Source organism: Oryzias latipes, chromosome 24 (genome assembly GCF_053564925.1).
Source record: "Oryzias latipes strain Hd-rR chromosome 24, Olatipes_Hd-rR_3.1".
Classification (NCBI taxonomy): Eukaryota; Metazoa; Chordata; class Actinopteri; order Beloniformes; family Adrianichthyidae; genus Oryzias; species Oryzias latipes.
The window spans coordinates 3,498,383-3,517,019 of NC_136260.1; the positions used below are offsets into that span (position 1 = coordinate 3,498,383).

Here is an 18,637-nt window from a genome sequence, read left to right on the forward strand (position 1 = left end):
AATTCAGAATCTCTTCAGTGATTTTAACGCTGTCGTTCTCTCTATTTGTCTTCTGTGACTCTTTTCATTTTTCCTTCTCCAAAGGTTGAGCCTTTTGCCAAAATTGAAAATAAGATTTTTTTTCTTACTCTGTCTAAATAAACATAATTACAAGATAAAAATAAATGTGTTATTTTTCTTCTCGCATTTGTGTGTTAACATCCCATCTTAATCAGATAAACTTTGTGTGTTTGAAGCTAGTGTATAAAAACCATCACTGAATAAGGTAACTAGTAAAGTTCAGCTTCTCTTAGCAAAAAGTAGAAGTATACTACAACTATACTTAGTCTATGTTGTAAACTAGGCAGTATACTTTGTTCAAACTTTGTCTGAAAAAGTCTTCAATTAGAACATATTCCACATATGTGGTCTATATATACTATTGGCCTACTTGCTATATTTACGTATATGTATACTTATAATCAAGTATACTTCTAAAATAAACTTCTTGTTCAAAGTTGGGGGGGGGGGTCTAATGAAGCACAAGCCTTTTTTTTGTCGAAACTCAGTCTCTGATCAACCGATTTTAACTTCAGCCGAACTTCAGAGTTGCTTCAAAACCGGATTAACGGGTTCCAGGTCATTAGGGGCAAACGGGTTAAAAACATCGCGTTTTCCAACGGTCAGTAAACGCAGCACAACAACCCTTGCTTAAGCTCCGCCCCGGCGCCCTGCGGCGGCTGTGATTGGCTGAGCCGCGTCCTCGCTCGCCGCGCTCATTCATCTCCTCTCTTGGGCGTTGGACTCCGCATCTTTTGACGAGCGGAATTCCTGCCTCTGCAGCCCGTTTGCAGCGCCGCGGAGCCCGACGGGGATTTTCGGTGTCCCGCTGACTCAGCCTGAAGCTTCCCGCCACTCCAGCTGGACTCTGCTTTGGTTTTCCTCTGAACTTTCTCTGTGTTCGGGAAGACAGACGCCAGCGCGGGGGGAGGCGGCAGCGCGGAGCTTTGCATTTCAATAAAGAAAGAGAGGCTCGCGAGTCTTTTTGTCCCGTGGATCTCCTGGTTGGAGCCGAAAGTTATGGGAGCGCAAGAGTCCAAGACCCCCGGGGGCGTGGAGACGGGAGTGGAGAAAGCCGGAGAGGCTGCTGCGTCCCCCTCCAAGGCCAACGGACAGGTAGAGGAAGATTTTTCGGCTCATCTCTGCATCTATGTGGGGGGTGGTGTGTGTTAGGTGGAGGAGGGGTGAGTGGGAGGGGGGCTCTGTTGTGTGGCGGCGCTGCGCTCTGCCTCCATTCGATGCGTTTTGTGCTCTGAATGCGCAACAGTTGATTCCGCTTGGATCCAAAGCCGCCTGCAGCAGCTCCGCTCGCGGTTCTGCGCCCGTTCCAGTACCGGTGCAGGTTCTGCAGCTTTGCTGGGTCTGGCTGGAGCCTCCGCGCGGCTGCTTTTTGTCTCTTCACCTGAGCAGAAAGTGTGGATGTAGCCGCGCGGCGGTCCGTGCGTCACAGACAGCAGAGCGCGTCTGCGCACGGAGCGCGCGGAGCTTTTTCCTACCAGACGGGGAGTCGGGGCTTTGTTTGTCCAGTCTGCGGGGGTTTGGGCACGCAGGCTCCGCATTGTGCAGCACTCAGTAGTGAGGGGTCAGCTTTAGTGGATGCTCATGATCCACCGGTCTCTACTGCTCCTGCCGTCCGTCCGTGGCACTGCTCGTGCCGTGAGACGATCTCATCCTGTTTCCTCTTTTGTTTTAGGAAAACGGCCACGTCAGAGTGAACGGGGACGCTTCTCCTGCTGCAGCAGAGGAGGGGAAAGAGGCGCCTCAGGCCAACGGGGCTGCGCCGGCCGAAGACAGCCCCAAAGAGGAGCCAGGGAAGGCAGAGGCCACCCCTGCTGAGACAGGGGTTGCAGGTGGGGAGAAGGCGGAGGGGGAGGCAGGAGCCAAGGCGGACAACAGTGCAACTCCCTCCACCAGCAATGAGACCCCGAAAAAGAAAAAGAAACGATTTTCCTTCAAGAAGTCTTTTAAGCTGAGTGGCTTTTCCTTCAAAAAGACCAAAAAGGAGACAGGCGACGGTGCTGAAAACGAGGAGGAGGCGGCAGGAGCATCTGCAGAGGGGACCAAGACTGACAACCAAGAAAAACCTGCGGAGGACAAGCCAGCAGAGGGGGGCACAGAACCTGCCAAGGAGGAGGCAGCTGAAAGGGAGAAGCCTGCAGATGAGCCAGAGAGTGAGGAGAAACGTGTTGAGGAGGCCCCCAAAGCAGAGGAGGCTCCAAAGGTTGAGGAGGCCCCCAAAGTGGAGGAGGCCCCCAAAGCAGAGGAGGCCCCCAAAGTGGAGGAGGCTCCTAAAATAGAGGAGGCCCCCAAAGTGGAGGAGGCTCCTAAAGTGGAGGAGGCCCCCAAAGTGGAGGAGCCCCCCAAAGTAGAAGAGGGTCCCAAAGAGGAGGAAGCACCAAAAGCAGAGGAACCCTCGCAGGAAGCAGCATCAGAAGCTCCAGCCTCTGTGCCTGAGGCAGATCAATAAATGGCAAAAGAAGAAGAAGGAATTATCCCAAAAATCAGAAAAGACTTCCCTGTTTGTGTCAAAGAATTCACCTGAAAACCAGGAGGTTTTAAAGTTTTTTCTTCTCTTCATCTCTGATTTCTCCTCCACCTTACAAAACCCACCCCGGTCCTTTGGGCCGGGACGGCGGGCGGCTTCAGATCCAAAACTTCCACATTTGCCACACATTTTTGCATCAGTATTAATTTTTCTTTTTTGACACAACATTGGAAATGGCACGCCGGCGGGGATGAAACGGGCGGGCCTTCCGCTGTCAATGGAGGAAGAACAGAAACTCTGCGGGATCCACAACACTAAGCCTTCAGAGTCCAGGACGTGGCCCAGAGTGCTGTGCAGGACAGCACACCTGCCCACAGGAACTCCTCACTTCTCATTGGCTGTGATTCAAATAGGCGTTTATTGTTTATTGTTGGTTTTCTGACTTTGATGAAAATGTAAGTATGTATAGGAACCTTGTTTTTAACTGTGATTATTGTACAAAGACAGATCTGGATCTCTAGGAGCTACGAAGTTTGCAGCCGTCATTCTTCTGTCAAATACCAGCAGAGACACTCAAACAGCCACACAGAGAGGAGCTCTCACTGACTGACTGGGACTTTTCTGTCCACTGGACTCAGATCTGTCGGATGCAAATGTTGCTGTAGCATCATGTAACTTTTTTTGTTTCTCTTCTTTTGTAAATAGTGCAGAGGCTTTGACAGATTCCGCTTAGAGGTGGAATGTTACATCCTCCTGCTTCAGGTGTTTGGGTTTTCACTAAAAGCAAAAAAAAAAAGGAATAAATCTGAATAAAATTTGAGCTGCATCTCCTGTTTTTTCTGCACACACTCAAATGAAAGGTCCATGTCAGGGGGGTCCAAAAGGTTAGCATAGGGGGCCAGATTTGGTGAGATGGAAATGTGTGAGGGCTAGCCTGACATTCAAACTTTGGCATTAAATGCAAATGAATTATTTTATGCAAATTCTATATAACAACAAGATACTTTTCATTTCTTTATATAGTGCAAAAGGCATCAAAATACATTATTTTAACAAAATTATTAATTACAATCCGGGCTGGGGACCGGCACAGGGAGACGTTGTGGCTACATAGTTGAGTAGCTGGAAGGGTCTTTCCCTGAGGACCCACACTGGATGAAACTCATTGCACCCCCCGGAAAGCAACCGCAGGTTTCCCACGTGCCAGTCCCACACCCAACCAACCAACCGAGCACACTGATGCTAAAATATGATGAGGGGTCAAAAATGTCTCATTTCAAACGGCTGTAGTTCAAAAGCTGTTTGAAATATCCAAAACTAAACACTTGTACAGCCCAATCCCTCCACTACCTTTTAAAGTTTGAATGGTGTCAGTTACTCTGATATTTTAGGAGGAGATACATTTCAAAAACAGTGAAGAAAAAGTGGAATCCCCATAGACTTAAATTATATTTGAAATTTATAAAAAAAGTGTAAATATTTGCCAAATTATTTAAAGACAGCTGAAAGTCCACAGACAGCAGAACAAATGCATGTTTGAGTTTTTAAAATAGCACAAAGTATGCAGAAGTTAGGATTGCAGAAGAGCCTTCCCAGTGTGTTGCTAGTACAAATGTTGCAGCAACTTTGTTGAATTGCAGAAGAACCACTAGTTGCAGAAGAGAGCAATAAAGTCCTTGACTTGCAGAACATTTTGATACCTGAATGGCAGAAATCAGATGAAGTATAGAAAAGATCTGCGCTGACAAAAATACACAGAAGAACAGAAGAAATACTTAAAATGATTTCCCAAAATGTAAAAAGTACATAAAAGTAAATACTAAAATCTACTTTATTTGAAAAATCTTTAAATAAATTCATACAATCACAGAAGGAACCCCCTTTTGTGTTTGAAGTGTTTAAAATGAGACAAATACTAATAAATGCTCACGGTAAACTACTAAATTCAAATCATGATCAAGAAATGAATGGTTATCTTATTCAAACGTACAAACCAGAGACACAACGTTTTGGATTTCACTAAAAAATGCTCCAATTCTCTACTTGTCCTGAAGGCTCCTGCTTTCAAGTTTCATATTTATTTTTGAAATTTTAAAAAATGAACAGGAAAAGTGTGACAGTAGGGTCCAGTAACAGGTTTACAGCAGTTTTTAATTTAGACAATCACAGTTTTTAGAAAGTGCTGGAGGGGCGCATATTATTGATTTACCACAGGAGCCTGCAGGCCGGTGGAAACTTATGTGGGCTGCACTTTACTTTGGACATGCCTGCTCTTCGTTGCTGTACGAAGATCCAAACATTCAGACACGGTTCACGGCTCTTAAGAGTTTGGACAGAAGCCGCATTGCCGAATTTTAAGTAGGAACTGAGTCAAGTGTTTCTGTAGAACTAGGTCAAATGTCAAACTGTCACAAATATGCTGCAGGGATGCATGTCAGCGATATTAACTGTTATCCAGCTGCACACAGAAGCTGCAGAGCCAGAGCAGAACTTGTCTTATTTTCTCATGAAACTGTTGCTCTGTGGCTGCAGCAGCTGTCGAGCTGCTGTTCATGAAATGCAATGTTTTGTACAAAAGATTACTGAAAATAAACGATATGGAATTAGACCTACGTACCTGACATGCAGATTGCAGCGACTTGGTGGGAAAAGTGTTACCAGCCCCCTGAAGCACAGCGGCTGCTTCTGACGGCAGAAACAGGCTGAAACAAATCTGGATCCTATTTGATTTTGTTCCCACCGTCATCCTATCCAGGTGTGACACGTTAACCTGTGCGGCGGGAGCTGAGTGAAGTCAATGTTGCCTCATTCTCATCTTTCCTGTCCCAAACCAGCACAGAACCCACCCGCCTGTCCTCTCTGCCCACATGTCAGAGCACATCCATGATCTTTACAGCATGTCAGCCTGTTTTTAAAGCCCAGAATCATTCAGGTGGGGTCGTTTTAAGTTGAATCTGGATTTCTTAAAACATTTTGTCGACAGACTACTCCTCTGGAGAATAAAACTTCTATGTGGGTCAAATGTTTAACCACTTTTTGAACAAAATTCGAAACTAAAAGTTAAAAAAGCCACAAGTAGTTCTGGATTTCATGCTGACCAAATGATTCCTGTATGTGATTCTACCTCAGAATGTAATAATTATGGAAATCAAAAACTCTTGGTGACCTCTAGTGTCTGAACAGTTTTACTACACAAATCCCCCAAAAGAATCTGCTCAGGAAACAGTATAAAAAGTTTTATTAACAAAGGCAAATTATCAAAAATTAACAACTTCTATTGGAGTTTCACCTGCAGAGTTTTGCTAAAAACAAAAAGAGCTCAAGTTTCCTTCAGAAGATCAAGCACATTGGAAACACATGGTTCTGGAAAAAATGCAAAGTGGTTGTTGGAAGGGACTTGGAGTCCAACCATGGAGTCTCAATAAATAAAATGCCTCTCCGTGACGAGCTGCACGGCGGAGAACCGGGTTCAGGCGCTGCTGCTCTGCTCCGTCTTCACACTGCAGAGGAAGGTGACAGGTGGATGTGAGGGTGGAGTCCGAACAGGAAGCTCAAACAACGTGAGACCATCACAGGATGGAGTCCTCCACAGGAGCTGCTGACACTTCACCTTTTGGAATCCGTTTTCTCTGAGTTGCTGTCCTTCGTCTTCTCCTCTTCCTTTACATCTATGGATGGAAGTAGAAACGTCAGACGCTTCAGATTCCATCCAGCTTCTTTCCTTCCCATCTGCCCCGTTACCAACCAGCTTTCTTCTCCTCTCCCTCCTTCTTTTCCTCCTCCAGGCGGGGCCGCTTGCCTCCCTTCTTGTGGCTGGCCACGTTCCTCCGGCCTCCCTCCCCTTCGTCCTCTGAATCGGAGAACTCCTCCTCGCAGACTATCCTCTTATCCGTGGCCCGAACTGTGGACACACAGCAACACGCTGATGCAGCAGCGGGGACGTGGGCGATCACGGGAGGTTTGTGGAGGGCGGGAAGTGCGAGCAGTCTTACTAGACAGGCGTTTGTCGGGATCCTCCTTGTCCTCGTCCAGCGGATCGTCTGGGACGGCGTCCTCTGGGATGGCCTGCATCTGAACTCCTGGAGCGTGAGGAAGCATCCGCAGGTTCTCGAACAGGCGCTGCCTGAACACACACACGGGCCGTCAGTCTGACTCCCAAGAGGCGTTTAAACAACTACTTCATCACACAAAGACAAACCGTTTGGTTTCAGTTCAACTGAAAAACGGCTAAATGAGATGGCCGCTCAACCCGGTGCCAAGGATTACTAGATCGTCTGAGTGCTGCTGTAGACTGGTAGTGAAATCAGACAATCAGGAGCCGTTTGCTTGTAAAAAGAATAAAAAATAGTCACAGCAGGACAACTGAAGCTGATGAGAGCCTCGACTCCGTTATCCAAATGATTTTCACTCTGCCATTTTAAAAATACAAGTAAGGGCCTGAACACTTTGATGTCAGAGCAGTCACCAACAAGTGCAAAAGAACAAACGTTCTTACCACGTTATCATAACTCTACAACTGTTTATGCAATGAGTGTAACTCCAGAGCAGCTTTGTGCCACAATGCAACACTTCACGTTAGCAAAGCCACTGTTGTCCGGGTCAGAACCAGCTGGTTTACATTGATCGTGCAAACACTTCACCATCGTGTTGCATATCAGTGCTGCTTTTCTGGTTATTTCATCAATACCGACACAGAAGCAAAGGCCCGGTAATTCCAGACAAACGTACTTGATCTTATCCAGGTACTCCTGTGTGTTCTGGTTGGTCATGTTGGAGGGGCTGATGTGCAGCTTGAAGTCGGGTCCAAAGTACTCAAAGTAGTCGTTGTAAGGCAGTTCTGAAGGAGTCAAAGAAAGAGTCAGATGCAGGAGATCTCTGCATGGAAAGCAGACAAACTGATGCTTCCAGCAGCTGCACAGAATGAGGAGCTCAGAGGCCCAAAAGCATCATGGGAAAAGACTGTTGTGTTAACTGAAGTCAAAATACAATCTGAATTATAGCTACCAGCTTTAAACGTTTTGGTTCTATTGTTGATTCGTCCGCAGAAGCACCTGCAACAAAAGCAGCTGTCCTCTGGGAACAACGCTCCTTCGTTTTACACGGAACGTTTGCACCCCCTGCTGGTTCACATGCGTACCTGCATGAATGCATGCAGGTCACAGCAGCTGAAGCTCTCTGACACAACAAGAGACCAACCGTCTGGGATTTCCGTGTCCAGAGCCACAGCAGTCTCGTAAGTCCAGCAGCGCGCCACATTGCGAATGGTATATCCTCCTCCCCCCAGCATGAGCAACGGGAGGTTGAAGGACTTGATGTACTCCACGCATTTGGCATGACCTGCAACAACAACGCGTTAGGGCCGTCCTGCCGGTGTCACTCATGCAGGTAGCGTGGGGCTGCGTTGTACCGCGGATGGTGAGGTTGAAGCATCCGAGGCGGTCTCCTGACAGGGAGTCTGAACCGCACTGCAGAACCACAGCACTGGGCTGGTACATCTCCATCACCTTTGACATCACCTGCAGGCCCAAACAGCACATGAGGCCACCACTGACAGGTTCTTCATCATTTCCAGTGTGGCTGTGTCTTACGGGTTTGAAGATTTGCTCGTATGACTCGTCATCAATCCCATCCCGCAGGGGAAAGTTTACAGCGTAGTATTTGCCTTTTCCAGCTCCAATATCCTGAGGACCACAGGAGACACCAACAAACCCTTCATGAGGAAGATCGAACCATCTCCACTCAGGCATCAGTCTGTTTGTGATCACTGCTCACCCTGAGGTCTCCAGTTCCAGGGAAGTACTCTCCGTATTTATGGAAAGACACCGTCATGACCCTGTCAGTGGTGTAGAAGGCCTCCTCCACTCCATCTCCATGGTGGATGTCAATGTCGATGTAAAGCACCCTCTGGTGGTACCTGGTGACAAGACCCAGGGTCATTCATCTGCCGAAAACGAAAAGCCGTGGATGAGAAGTTCATGAGAATTCCTCTGACTTGAGGAGCTCCAGGATGGCCAACACAATGTCGTTCACGTAGCAGAAGCCCGAAGCCTCAGACTTCTTGGCGTGGTGGAGTCCCCCCGCCCAGTTCACGGCAATGTCCGTCTGCTGCCTGTTCAGCTTCACAGCCCCAGCTGTCCAAAGAGACCAGGGCAGGGGGTCAGGGTTCAGGTCTGATGCAGAGCTCAGCTTTGAGCTTTGAGGAATTGAGGTAACACTAGTCTCTAACTAGTAACGTCCCACAAGCACGATGTGGTTTGTGTGGACTCACCAGCAGAACCGCCGGCTGACAGCTGACAGAACTCAAACAGGCCATCGAACACAGGACAGTCCTCCCCAACGTTGACTGAAAAAGATTACACCAATGAAAAGTCATAACCTGGGCTTCCTAAAAACAAAAAAAACAAAGCTTGCTTCAATAGCTTTGTGTTTCAAGCAGAAGTGATTTAGTTTCAGGTTTATTTATTTCAAAGAGCTCTACAAAATCATCAGTAATCATGTGTCCATGTCTGAGATCATTCAGAGACTCCCCCAGTATGGAGAGCTTCACCGTCTGCTGCAGGAGCTGCATCTGAATGACAGATGCTTTCAGCGGTACTTCTGTCTCTGTGACCCAGTGTGATGACTTGCTGTCCCTCATTAGTCCCAGGAGGGACTATAACGCGGTTTACTTTTCACGGTTTCACTTCTTCACGGATTTGCATCGTGCATTGTGTTCTGCATTCTGATTGGCTAAAAAGTCACTCTAATTCTTCTCTTCCTGTGCGTCAATAACGTTGCAGTTTAATTTGTACACGTACATAAAACAGCTTGCCAAATTTACATTATGTACGTGCAAATTCTCTTGCAATTTCGAGTATCTCTAAAACCCATAGAAAAAAGAGCAACAACTGCCTATCACTGTGTTCTTCTCCTGAACAAACACAGCTGCACCGCGGGCTTCAAAAGAAGAAAACACTGCAGAGCGGAGTCAGGATGCAGCGGCTCAGTCTGAATAGCAGTGAAATACACCTGACTCACTATTTGTCCCACTGTACTTTGTATTTTTTTTTATTATCATTTTAAATTTTCTCCCGTTTAATTCAATTACTCTCGGGTCGCGGTGGGCGGGGCTAATCTCCGCGATTTGAAGCCTTCTGTTCACATCGATGATTCAAATTATTATTTGACAGAACAGTACAGACGTTATTTGTTGAAAAAAAAACTTTTATAAAGTACTTTTATTTGTGAAACAAATGCTTGAGCCTGTAAAATGGTTTGTTCTTTCTTTTCAATGTATAATAATGTATAAGTATTTAATTGTATAATAATATTTAAAATAAAATAAAGGTTTCTACTTCACGGATTTTGCCTATTACAGGTTTTTTTGGAACGTAACCCCCGCGAAAAACAAGGGTTTACTGTATACTACTTGTAGAATCGTTTTATTATTGTCTCAATGATAATAAGGAAAGTGTGAAGTTCACGAAGAGAATGATCAGGTTCTCCTTCATGTCTGTTTTAGACTCCACCCACTGATCACCTCATCAAGACGTCACGGGCCAAAGCTGAGTCCCTGATTGGTTGAAGCAACACAAACTCTTTGCCATAGTTAAACTCTGGAAACATGGTGCTGCACTGTGAAATGTTGCCACACTGTGTAGCCCCACTGTCTAAAATGCCCCACCACTAAAGAACTGCACCCCCCTGACACTTAAAATGAGCCACGGGCCTTCTAACCAAATCTGTAGATTGACTTAACATGTAAACTAGATGCCATGACTTGCAAATCGCGTTTGGTATGAGCCATTGACTATATAAGAAAACTGGACTGAGTGGCCCTCCTCCCCATGGCATTCCAAACAGGAAGTACCTGCTGGTTCCAAAAAGCCAAAATCGCAAAATCCAAAATCGACTTTTATAGAGAAATAAACAGCTGTTCCTCAGTCATTCTATTGGTCAGAAGAACCATACTTTTTCTGATGACGTCATCCCTTTTGTTTTTACATCATTCTATAGTTCAGGTTATGCAATTCTCTAGGTTATGCAGTCTATAGTTCAGGTTTATCACTTATAAAGTGACCAATCAGATGCCTCAATAAAAGTAGGTGGTCCCACGTCCAGCGTTGGAAACATTTGACGGATTGTAGCTTCACTGACAATCCACTTCACTTGACTTGTATCCTGTACAAAATGCTTCCTTAAGTTTGTCTGAACGTCAACAGAGCCCACTCACAGCGCTGCATCTGCTTGCTGAACTCGGACATGTTGTCTGGCCGTATGGATCTGAGGAACTTGATGTAGTCGTCACTGTGGTATTTGGTCATCTCGTCTGCGGTGGCTTTGTGTGGCCTCTGAAACCAGGAGAAAGGTGGAAGGGAAGAAACCAGAACTGAATGAAAGCAGGAGCGAACACAGAACTAAGAGCAAACCGCCAAGCTAAATCGACGTTTCCTAATGTCTGAAGTCTGCTGAGGATCAGGTCACATGGAGACACGCTCCTCACAGCAACAGAGCACAGGAAAACATACATAGATCTCCATTTTTCTGTAGAGGCCATAGTTCAGGAGGAGGTTGTGAGTCATGCGGATCCGATGTGGCTTCATGGGGTGTCCTTGTCCATAATAGTAGTTTCCAACATCACCTAGACACAAGAAAAACACAAAATCAATGATGCAGATTGCCAACATTAGCTCCACCAGCTTTTCTGATTCAACTGTTGGCATCTGTGTTGTTCCAACAGAGAACATGAGCAGCAAACGACAGAGGAAGACAACTCAGAGCACTGATCTGTGGAACAACCGAAGCTTCAGAACGATGACTCACATCCTCACCGTTATTTATTACTGCTCAGTAAACAAACCAGGAACAGTTTACAGCAGACAGAAAACGGGACTGATCCCTGTCCAACAAACTGGACCCTCCCAACCAAAATGTACTCTGACATCTCATAATGTCAGTTTATTCTTTACATTATGATTTCAGTCAGATTATTAAAATATGAAACCGCTCTAAACAAGTGCCAGTTCTAATGGGCTGAACTTTTATGACACTTATGTTCACGAAGATCTACATCTGCATCAGTAATCTAGTCATTTCAAAGTGATGTGCACGTCATTAGTGCACGTGGGACTGCTCTAAGCTAAATGTGACCGCAGAAAAAGGTGAAGTGAATTGCTTAAATGAACATGGTGTTTTTAACACGTTCTGGCAGCATTATTCTGAATATGAAGAAAATTAAACAGAAAATTGAATTTCCGAGTATTTCTTTGTTCAAACTGTTGTGAGTCAGGAGCGGATAAAAAATATGCAGTTGGGAATAGCTATAAGCAAGCCCCAAGCTCCCTGTTCTGTTCCACTCTAAAGGCCTGTTCACACCGGGACGAATTTCGCCGGCGATTTTCGCCGACGTTTAACGCCTCGTGACTAAACAAAGGGCACCAACGAGAGTGTGCACATCGACGCGAAAAAACGCCAGGCGTTAAAGCGTCCAAAAAAAAACGCCTCGGGTTCGTTTTTTTTTTCCGACGAAATCTACTCGACCAATGAGAACGGCGCTTTTGCTCACGTGTCTGGAGCTTCTGAAGTTACAGTAAAACACAACTTGGGGGCGCTCAAACACAAAACTGCCTTGCTGAGCACACATACCAGCGAAGAAGATAGACGCCAAGTAGCGTCTACACAGCCGCGAAGCAATAATGACGGACATTCTAAAACATCCCCGAACCAAGCACCAGTTGGAGCTACTGGTGCTTGAAATATTCATGTTTTCTTTGTTTGATTCTGACAAGCGTGTAAAAACTTGCTCTCTTCTTCTGAGTGAAAAGCGACTTTAAGAAGCGTAAAGTTGCGCAGCGCCACCTTGTGTACAGGAGTATTTCAGTTTTACATTAAGCGCCATCTAATGTCAGGGAATGAAATTGCATGTTCACTCCACTCATCGTCAGCGAAAATCGCCTGGGTGTGAACACAAAAAACGTGGCGAAAAACGCTGGCGAATAACGCCTGGCGAATATTCGTCCCGGTGTGTACGGGCCTTAAGGCATCCACCTGCAGACTAATGGATCCATGAACGTCTTTGTTTTCCTCGTCTGAGCTGGAATCGGGATAGATCTGATATTGGCCATCTTTTTTGTTGCACTGCTAATGTGAGGATGGGGTTGTGAGGGGCTGTAAGCTAGTGGTAGAGTAGAGTGTAAACGGGGGGGGGGGGGGGGGGTGCTCTGCATCAACAGTCCCACCCACAACTCAGAGGTTAATGCTCTGCAGAAACTATGTCCCAGAAAACAACACAGGTTTTTGATTTAAAAAAAAATAATAACTTAAAGCGATCGGACACGCTTGTGTTTGGACCTGAACGCAGGTTTAGAGCCACCCGGGGCTTCTGCAGACGGTCACGTGACGTGTAGGTGAGCCAGGCCGCGCGTGCTCGTCTGGAAGCAGTAGAGGCTGCCAGTCGTGTGTTCTGTGGATGGTTGCATTGTGGGACGGCAACCTCGTTAAAGACGTTAAAAGCTTTTCTCCTCATACGTTCCCGGATGTGGGTTCTCCTCGGTGGGATCTTGAAAGATCACAACAGAACGCCGGCTGAACTGCCTGGGTCTCAAACAAGACTGACGTACGTAGCCGTAACTCACACAACGAGGGGTGGAGACAGACGTGAGGCGCCGGCTACTTAACGTACAGTGCCCCCCTCAGATGTTGGCTTTACACCGTTTCAATGAAGCAGAAAAGACTTTAGCCCCGGAGAAATGAGTTCCGACCGTAACTGACCGATGCTAGCACATGCTCGATGCTAACAGCTAGCGTTAGCCTGGCTCGTGCGCCACACAGCAGCTCTTACCGTCGTAGTAGTAGCAGACCTTCTTCTTAGTTCCACCTGCAACCGTGTACGCCATGCTACAAGCTCCTTTAGCTCCACAGGTGAGGCTCAATTCGCGTTAACAGAAAGACAAGAGCTGGATGGAGAACATCTGCACGGCGTCGCTGAGTGGGAGGGGCTACGTGGGCTGGGCGGGGCAAGGTTGGGCTCCGCCCCTGCGCCCCACTTTAAGTTTCTTTGTCCTTGTTCTTTTGTTTTGCGTCTTTGGGGCAGGGCATCAACACATGATATGTGGATTGCCAGTTCTGTCTGTGGTAGTCTAGCCATGCCACCAGGAGATCATTTTAGTACAAGACTCTGCAACCTTCTACCCCAGTTTGAGCCTCTTCCTTCTGACAGACTCAGAGTCGCACAGCCCCACTTCACACTCAATTCATGCTTCAGGCACGTGAAAATCTCCTTTATCTGGACTTTGCTTTGCACTGTTGAACCTTATTTAAATTTGTTCTTCACCTCTGCTTCTTCAACTCCTCCCTCAAAGCCACAAAGCCCTTTTTTTTTTACTTACACCACTTGGTCCTCTGCTCTGGCCTTGTCCTCGTCTATGGAGTGATTTATGTGTCCCATTATTCCAAGCGTACTTGAAATACTTGAAATATTTTGTGTGCTCAAAAATATTTTGCACTTGAAACATAAAAATGCACTTGAGACTCAAAAATAAGTGCAAACAAAACAGTTTTACTCTTGAAACCTAAAAATATGTCCAATCAAAACAATTCTCTATGTGTCACAAAAGCCAGTTAATCACAGACATGGGCATAAAGTTTGATGCCGATTGGTCAGAAATTCTTCCAATCGCACACAGACCTGATCCAGTCTACGAGCCGTCTAAAGTCTACAGTTTTTGGGTTTTCTGGCCCGTCAAGAGTCGTAGAGAGGAGTGGCTGCTCCTTAAGATGTCTTGTAGTTCCCTTGAGGCTTGCACAACCACCTTAAAGGTTATTGTTTTGCATTTCGTAAGTACATGGTGAAGTATTTGTTAGGATAATGGAAGTTACAAACTGATGAGGTATGGGTGTTCTTGCTCAGGGGGGCGGAAAAAATGAAAAATCAACATGAAATGCCTGTGTCTTACATACTTCACCTGTGCCTGCCGTTGTGTGTTGTTAAAGTACCTGACGACCTGCCGCCCGCACCAGCCCGTAGAAAAACTGAGCATGAACATTCACTGAGTGGTCTACAATCTTGAAATTTCGTGCGGGCCGCCTGCTTGTCTCATACAGATTTGGCCCTTTTTCATCTGCAGACAGCCCGTGCCCACCCCTAAGAGCAGTTGGGACTAAGGCTTTAGCTTTCTCTTCTCAGCATCTACAGTCAAACTGGAGATTATTCATCCAATCAGGCAATTTGGGCTAAAAGATACTTTATTCCATCAGCAAGTTTCTTCTTTGTTGGAAATAATACAGATGTTAACCAGGAGCAGAACATTTTGCACTTGACTTGTCAGTCAAGCTGTAGCTCATGAAATCTCTTTTGCCACTGTGGTAGTACTTTCCAGAAAAAAAAAAATCTTAGAAAATACATAAAAGATTAGAAACCATGAGGAATACATGTTCATTTATCGCTCTTGGTTTTCTTAAACCAAGCTTTCATAAAATGTGAATAAGGATGTTTCAATAAAAATGGATTGGATGTTTCCAAACACTCAAAGTGCTTACAACATGTATCCATTATTCAGTCACTCCTCACTGAATGGCCATAGCTGCCCTGGGACAGACTGACAGAGGTCTTGCTGCCTACGGCCCCTCTGACTATCCCCGGGACATTCCTACGCATTCACACACCAGTGGAGCCACACTAGAAGCAGGCAGGGTAAGGTTGCCCATGGACACAACAACAGTTGGCTGGGGGGAGCGGGGATCCAACCACTGACTGATTATTAATACACTTCATTGAACGTCTAATCCACTCTGATATTTGAAGCACAGCACATATTACTTAAAAAAATGGAGTGTTTAGCCATTTAATGATTCAAAATGACTGTTGAGGTACAGGACCTGATCCAATCACTTATCCGCAGAGCTTAGTGGTACATTAAGGTGAGATCATCAACAGGATGTACAAGAGGAAACCAAAACACAAATAATTCCAGAAAGGTTTCCATGTTCTTTAATCCACTTATTTTTTAACAACACATGTATTACAGTGAATATTTGCACATGGACACAGAATAGAAGTGGTCTGACAGACGTCTAAGGCCAGCTCCAGATTTTCTTACAGCTTCTTGTAGCTTTTTTTTTTGCTTTTGCTAGAATTAGATGAAACAGCTTTTAGAAACAGCAAACTTCTGTTTAATCCCCAGAAAGTGTCAAAGCTACAGTAAATACTGAAAACCTAAAACACCAGATCTTTATTCTTGAAACTCTAAAGCCCTTTGGACAAAGAATAATAAAAAAAAAGGTTGTTTAACAAATGTATTTAAAAATCCTGTGATTGAAGAGCATGAACCAAAAGAACTTACACAACAGTGAGCTATGAAATTATAACATTTGGATGTCATGGGTAGGACATGCAGTTTGGATCATATAAACAATGTGACAAAGAATTTGTTTGTTCATTCATTCACTCATCTGAATTCACTTATTCATTTCTTCACTCATTCATTTATTTAAGAATTCACTCATCCATCCATTCATTTCTTCTCTCATTCATTTCTTTCATTATTCTGAAGTGTGTTATCTGAAAAAAAGCGTCAGTCTTAAAGCTAATTACACCAGCATGAATTCCTTTAAAAAATAAACACTCGATTTAGTCACAGAAATCGTTTGTTTCTGGATGTGCATGAATGAGTGCTTTTAGCTATTTTTATTTTAATTCTCTTCAGTGAAAAATGATTTTGCTAAAGGAACTTTCAATTTGATCATTTTTTTCAGTAAGATCAACTCATAGTTCAATTAACACTTAGAAAAATGAAAACAAGATTCCACTAAATAATCTCATTGCAGGACTTTGTGACTCATCAAGGCCAGTTGAATGTTCTGCCAGTAATCTGATAAAATTTCTGATTGAAGGGATGAAAGAACTTCTGCAGTTTAGTCACCACAGCTGGGTCCACCTCAGGATGGATGCGACCCTTGCTGCCTGCTAGGCACTTGCTGAAGACAATGTTGAACCGCAGACAGTAAAACCCCCTGGTGACATTGAAGTACAGGTTGTACTGGCTGATCCTGGACGGGAGGTTGAGGAAGTGCTCTACCAGCTGCAGCTCCGGCAGTGGGTCTGTTATGAGGCGATCCCCATCAACAATGTGGAACTGTTCCACAGGAAAATACTTCAGCCAGCGCTCCAAGTGTTTGGTGTAGATGCTGGTCCGGACAGCTTTGTACTTTGTGTTCACCTCACAAGTGTTGGAATCAACAGCTAATTTCTCAAACTTGTGGTAAGTTTTGTTTTTGCGCTCTTTTCCCTCCAACACCTGCGTGTAATCAGACACCGCTCTAGTGGTGGGCTCCCGTACGATGATCAACAGCTTGATGGAGGAGTTCATCTTGAAGATGCGCTCAGGAACTTCCTCTGTGATGAAATACGCAGGACTTTTCTCAATAGTGATCTGATGGGGGAAGGAGTAGGGCATTTTTCCTCTGTACCACTCGATGCCACGGGCATAGTTTTTGTCGTTGTCAAAGAAGTGTATCTCCTGTGAGGCTTTGACCACGGCAGGATGTAAGTTAAGCATTTCCAGCAGCGCGCGAGTTCCGCCTTTACGAACCCCAATAATAATGGCTCGAGGTAGCTGTTGAACCAAGTTGTGTGGACGAATTTGCTCTTTGGTGACATTGCCCCGTTCATGGAGCACGCCACGCTTAAACTGCAGTGTGCGGAGAGGAATCTGCTCCGGTCCAGGGGTGGAAAATTTACTCTCAATTGGACAAATGGGCTGGAGCCTGAAAGGAATAAAGAAGATTCACATTGCTTGTGTAAAGAACTATTTTTTTGCTCATTTCAGTGTCTGCACATACACAGAGTAATGGAAGTTGATGTGTTCTCAGCTTCTGAACAAATGATTGAGCTCAATTTGTTTATTTGTCCTTTTTGGACCAGCTAATGTTAACACTCAGACACTGATAACAATCATTTCTTTCCTTTATTCTTTATCCAGGAAAACGTCAGGGTTCATTTGACTGTGAAAAACCTGGTTGTCATGATTGAAGATTTTAACTTTGTTCATTTTTTTTCAGGTTATGCAATCAGTTTGGAACTGAATAGCTAATAACTTCACAACAAGAACTCTGACAAAGAATTTATGATTTAAATGTTAGAAATGTCATATTGGCAACCTCTAACTGTACAGTGTATTTCTGTTGTCTGTTGGATTTAGTTTGGGTTGTACTGAAAACTATTTCTATTCTATTCTATTCTATTCTATTCTATTCTATTCTATTCTATTCTATTCTATTCTATTCTATTCTATTATACATTAAATAATTAATTTATTAAGAATGCTTTTAAGAAAGGCATCAGTATGTTTCAGAATGTGACACAGATGACTCACCTATCCAAAGTCCCGACCCGGGCCACCAAGTAGAGAACACTTCCAATAGCAAGACTGCCCAGTACGAAGAGCTTCTGTCTCAGCAGTGCCTGCTGTTTGAACAGCATGGCCCTCCATCAATCTTCAGGACTGTGTCTTCAGCCTGCAGCAAGCCCAGGAAACAAAAGCCGACCTCAGCCTCACTTCAGCAGCACATAACCAATGCCTATAGAAGTGATCCGGCCACACTCACACTGAGTTCTGCGTTGCTCACTGTAGGCCAAGCACCATAATCCTAGGACTATTTATTTATTTTAGAGGAACAGAGATTTCCTCTGATGTGTTGAAATGCTTTGAAAAAATGAAATTGATTCTGGATCACATGACAAGAGTGTCATGACAATATTTATAGGAAATAATAACATTACATTTTTTTATTATCAGATCTGTAACTGCTCTCCCGTTTAAAAAAAATGGGATTTAACTTGTTCTGTCCAACGGCTGAGCAGGCAGATCAGAGCTGAAGGCCTCTTGTGTTGGATAGATTTTACTGTTACAATAAAGGTTTATGGATCTACAGACAGACTGAGTGTATATTTGTATAAACCCTGTTTGTGTTTGAGGCTAAGCTTTATTTATAATAATCACGTTTATATGTTTTCCTTGTTGGACGGTAAAAAAAGAAGAGAGAGAGAGAGAGAGAGGGATGTTAGAGATGGGGGGTAAGAGGTGAAGATCAGGGAAATGTGGGGGTGGCAGTCGATATCACTGTCATAACATAAGA

General features: G+C 44.8%; 3 protein-coding genes and 1 long non-coding RNA gene across 5 annotated transcripts; 2 read left to right on the top strand and 2 right to left on the bottom strand.

Moving 5' to 3' along the window:
• The first annotated feature begins 717 nt into the window (after window positions 1-717).
• On the top strand, window positions 718-3,344 carry marcksa (myristoylated alanine-rich protein kinase C substrate a). The gene is made up of 2 exons (XM_004083917.5): window positions 718-1,155; window positions 1,733-3,344. The coding sequence occupies exons 1-2, from the start codon at window positions 1,060-1,062 to the stop codon at window positions 2,504-2,506; spliced, it is 870 nt and encodes a 289-aa protein (XP_004083965.1). The 5' UTR covers window positions 718-1,059; the 3' UTR covers window positions 2,507-3,344.
• Window positions 3,345-5,745: 2,401 nt separating this feature from the next.
• LOC101166025 (histone deacetylase 2) lies at window positions 5,746-13,580 on the bottom strand. 2 transcript variants are annotated; one of them, XM_004083916.5, is made up of 14 exons: window positions 13,344-13,580; window positions 11,032-11,144; window positions 10,737-10,854; window positions 8,793-8,867; window positions 8,517-8,655; window positions 8,297-8,438; window positions 8,113-8,205; window positions 7,932-8,040; window positions 7,721-7,861; window positions 7,253-7,361; window positions 6,517-6,647; window positions 6,270-6,425; window positions 6,135-6,192; window positions 5,746-6,024 (listed from the first exon to the last, which is right to left on the bottom strand). In XM_004083916.5, exons 1-14 carry the CDS (start codon window positions 13,396-13,398, stop codon window positions 5,994-5,996), a joined length of 1,470 nt encoding a protein of 489 aa, XP_004083964.1. In that variant the 5' UTR covers window positions 13,399-13,580; the 3' UTR covers window positions 5,746-5,993. The 2 variants fall into 2 exon arrangements, with proteins under 2 accessions (XP_004083964.1, XP_078799263.1); XM_078943137.1 differs by lacking the exon at window positions 13,344-13,580 and adding an exon at window positions 12,854-13,043.
• LOC144990199 (uncharacterized) lies at window positions 12,982-18,432 on the top strand. The gene is made up of 3 exons (XR_013654197.1): window positions 12,982-13,118; window positions 15,061-15,194; window positions 16,394-18,432. It is a non-coding gene; the product is annotated as an uncharacterized LOC144990199 (long non-coding RNA).
• Window positions 15,469-18,014, bottom strand: LOC101165781 (heparan sulfate glucosamine 3-O-sulfotransferase 5). Its single transcript, XM_004083915.5, has 2 exons — window positions 17,875-18,014; window positions 15,469-17,266 (listed from the first exon to the last, which is right to left on the bottom strand). The coding sequence occupies exons 1-2, from the start codon at window positions 17,979-17,981 to the stop codon at window positions 16,342-16,344; spliced, it is 1,032 nt and encodes a 343-aa protein (XP_004083963.1). The 5' UTR covers window positions 17,982-18,014; the 3' UTR covers window positions 15,469-16,341.
• Window positions 18,433-18,637: the final 205 nt, after the last annotated feature.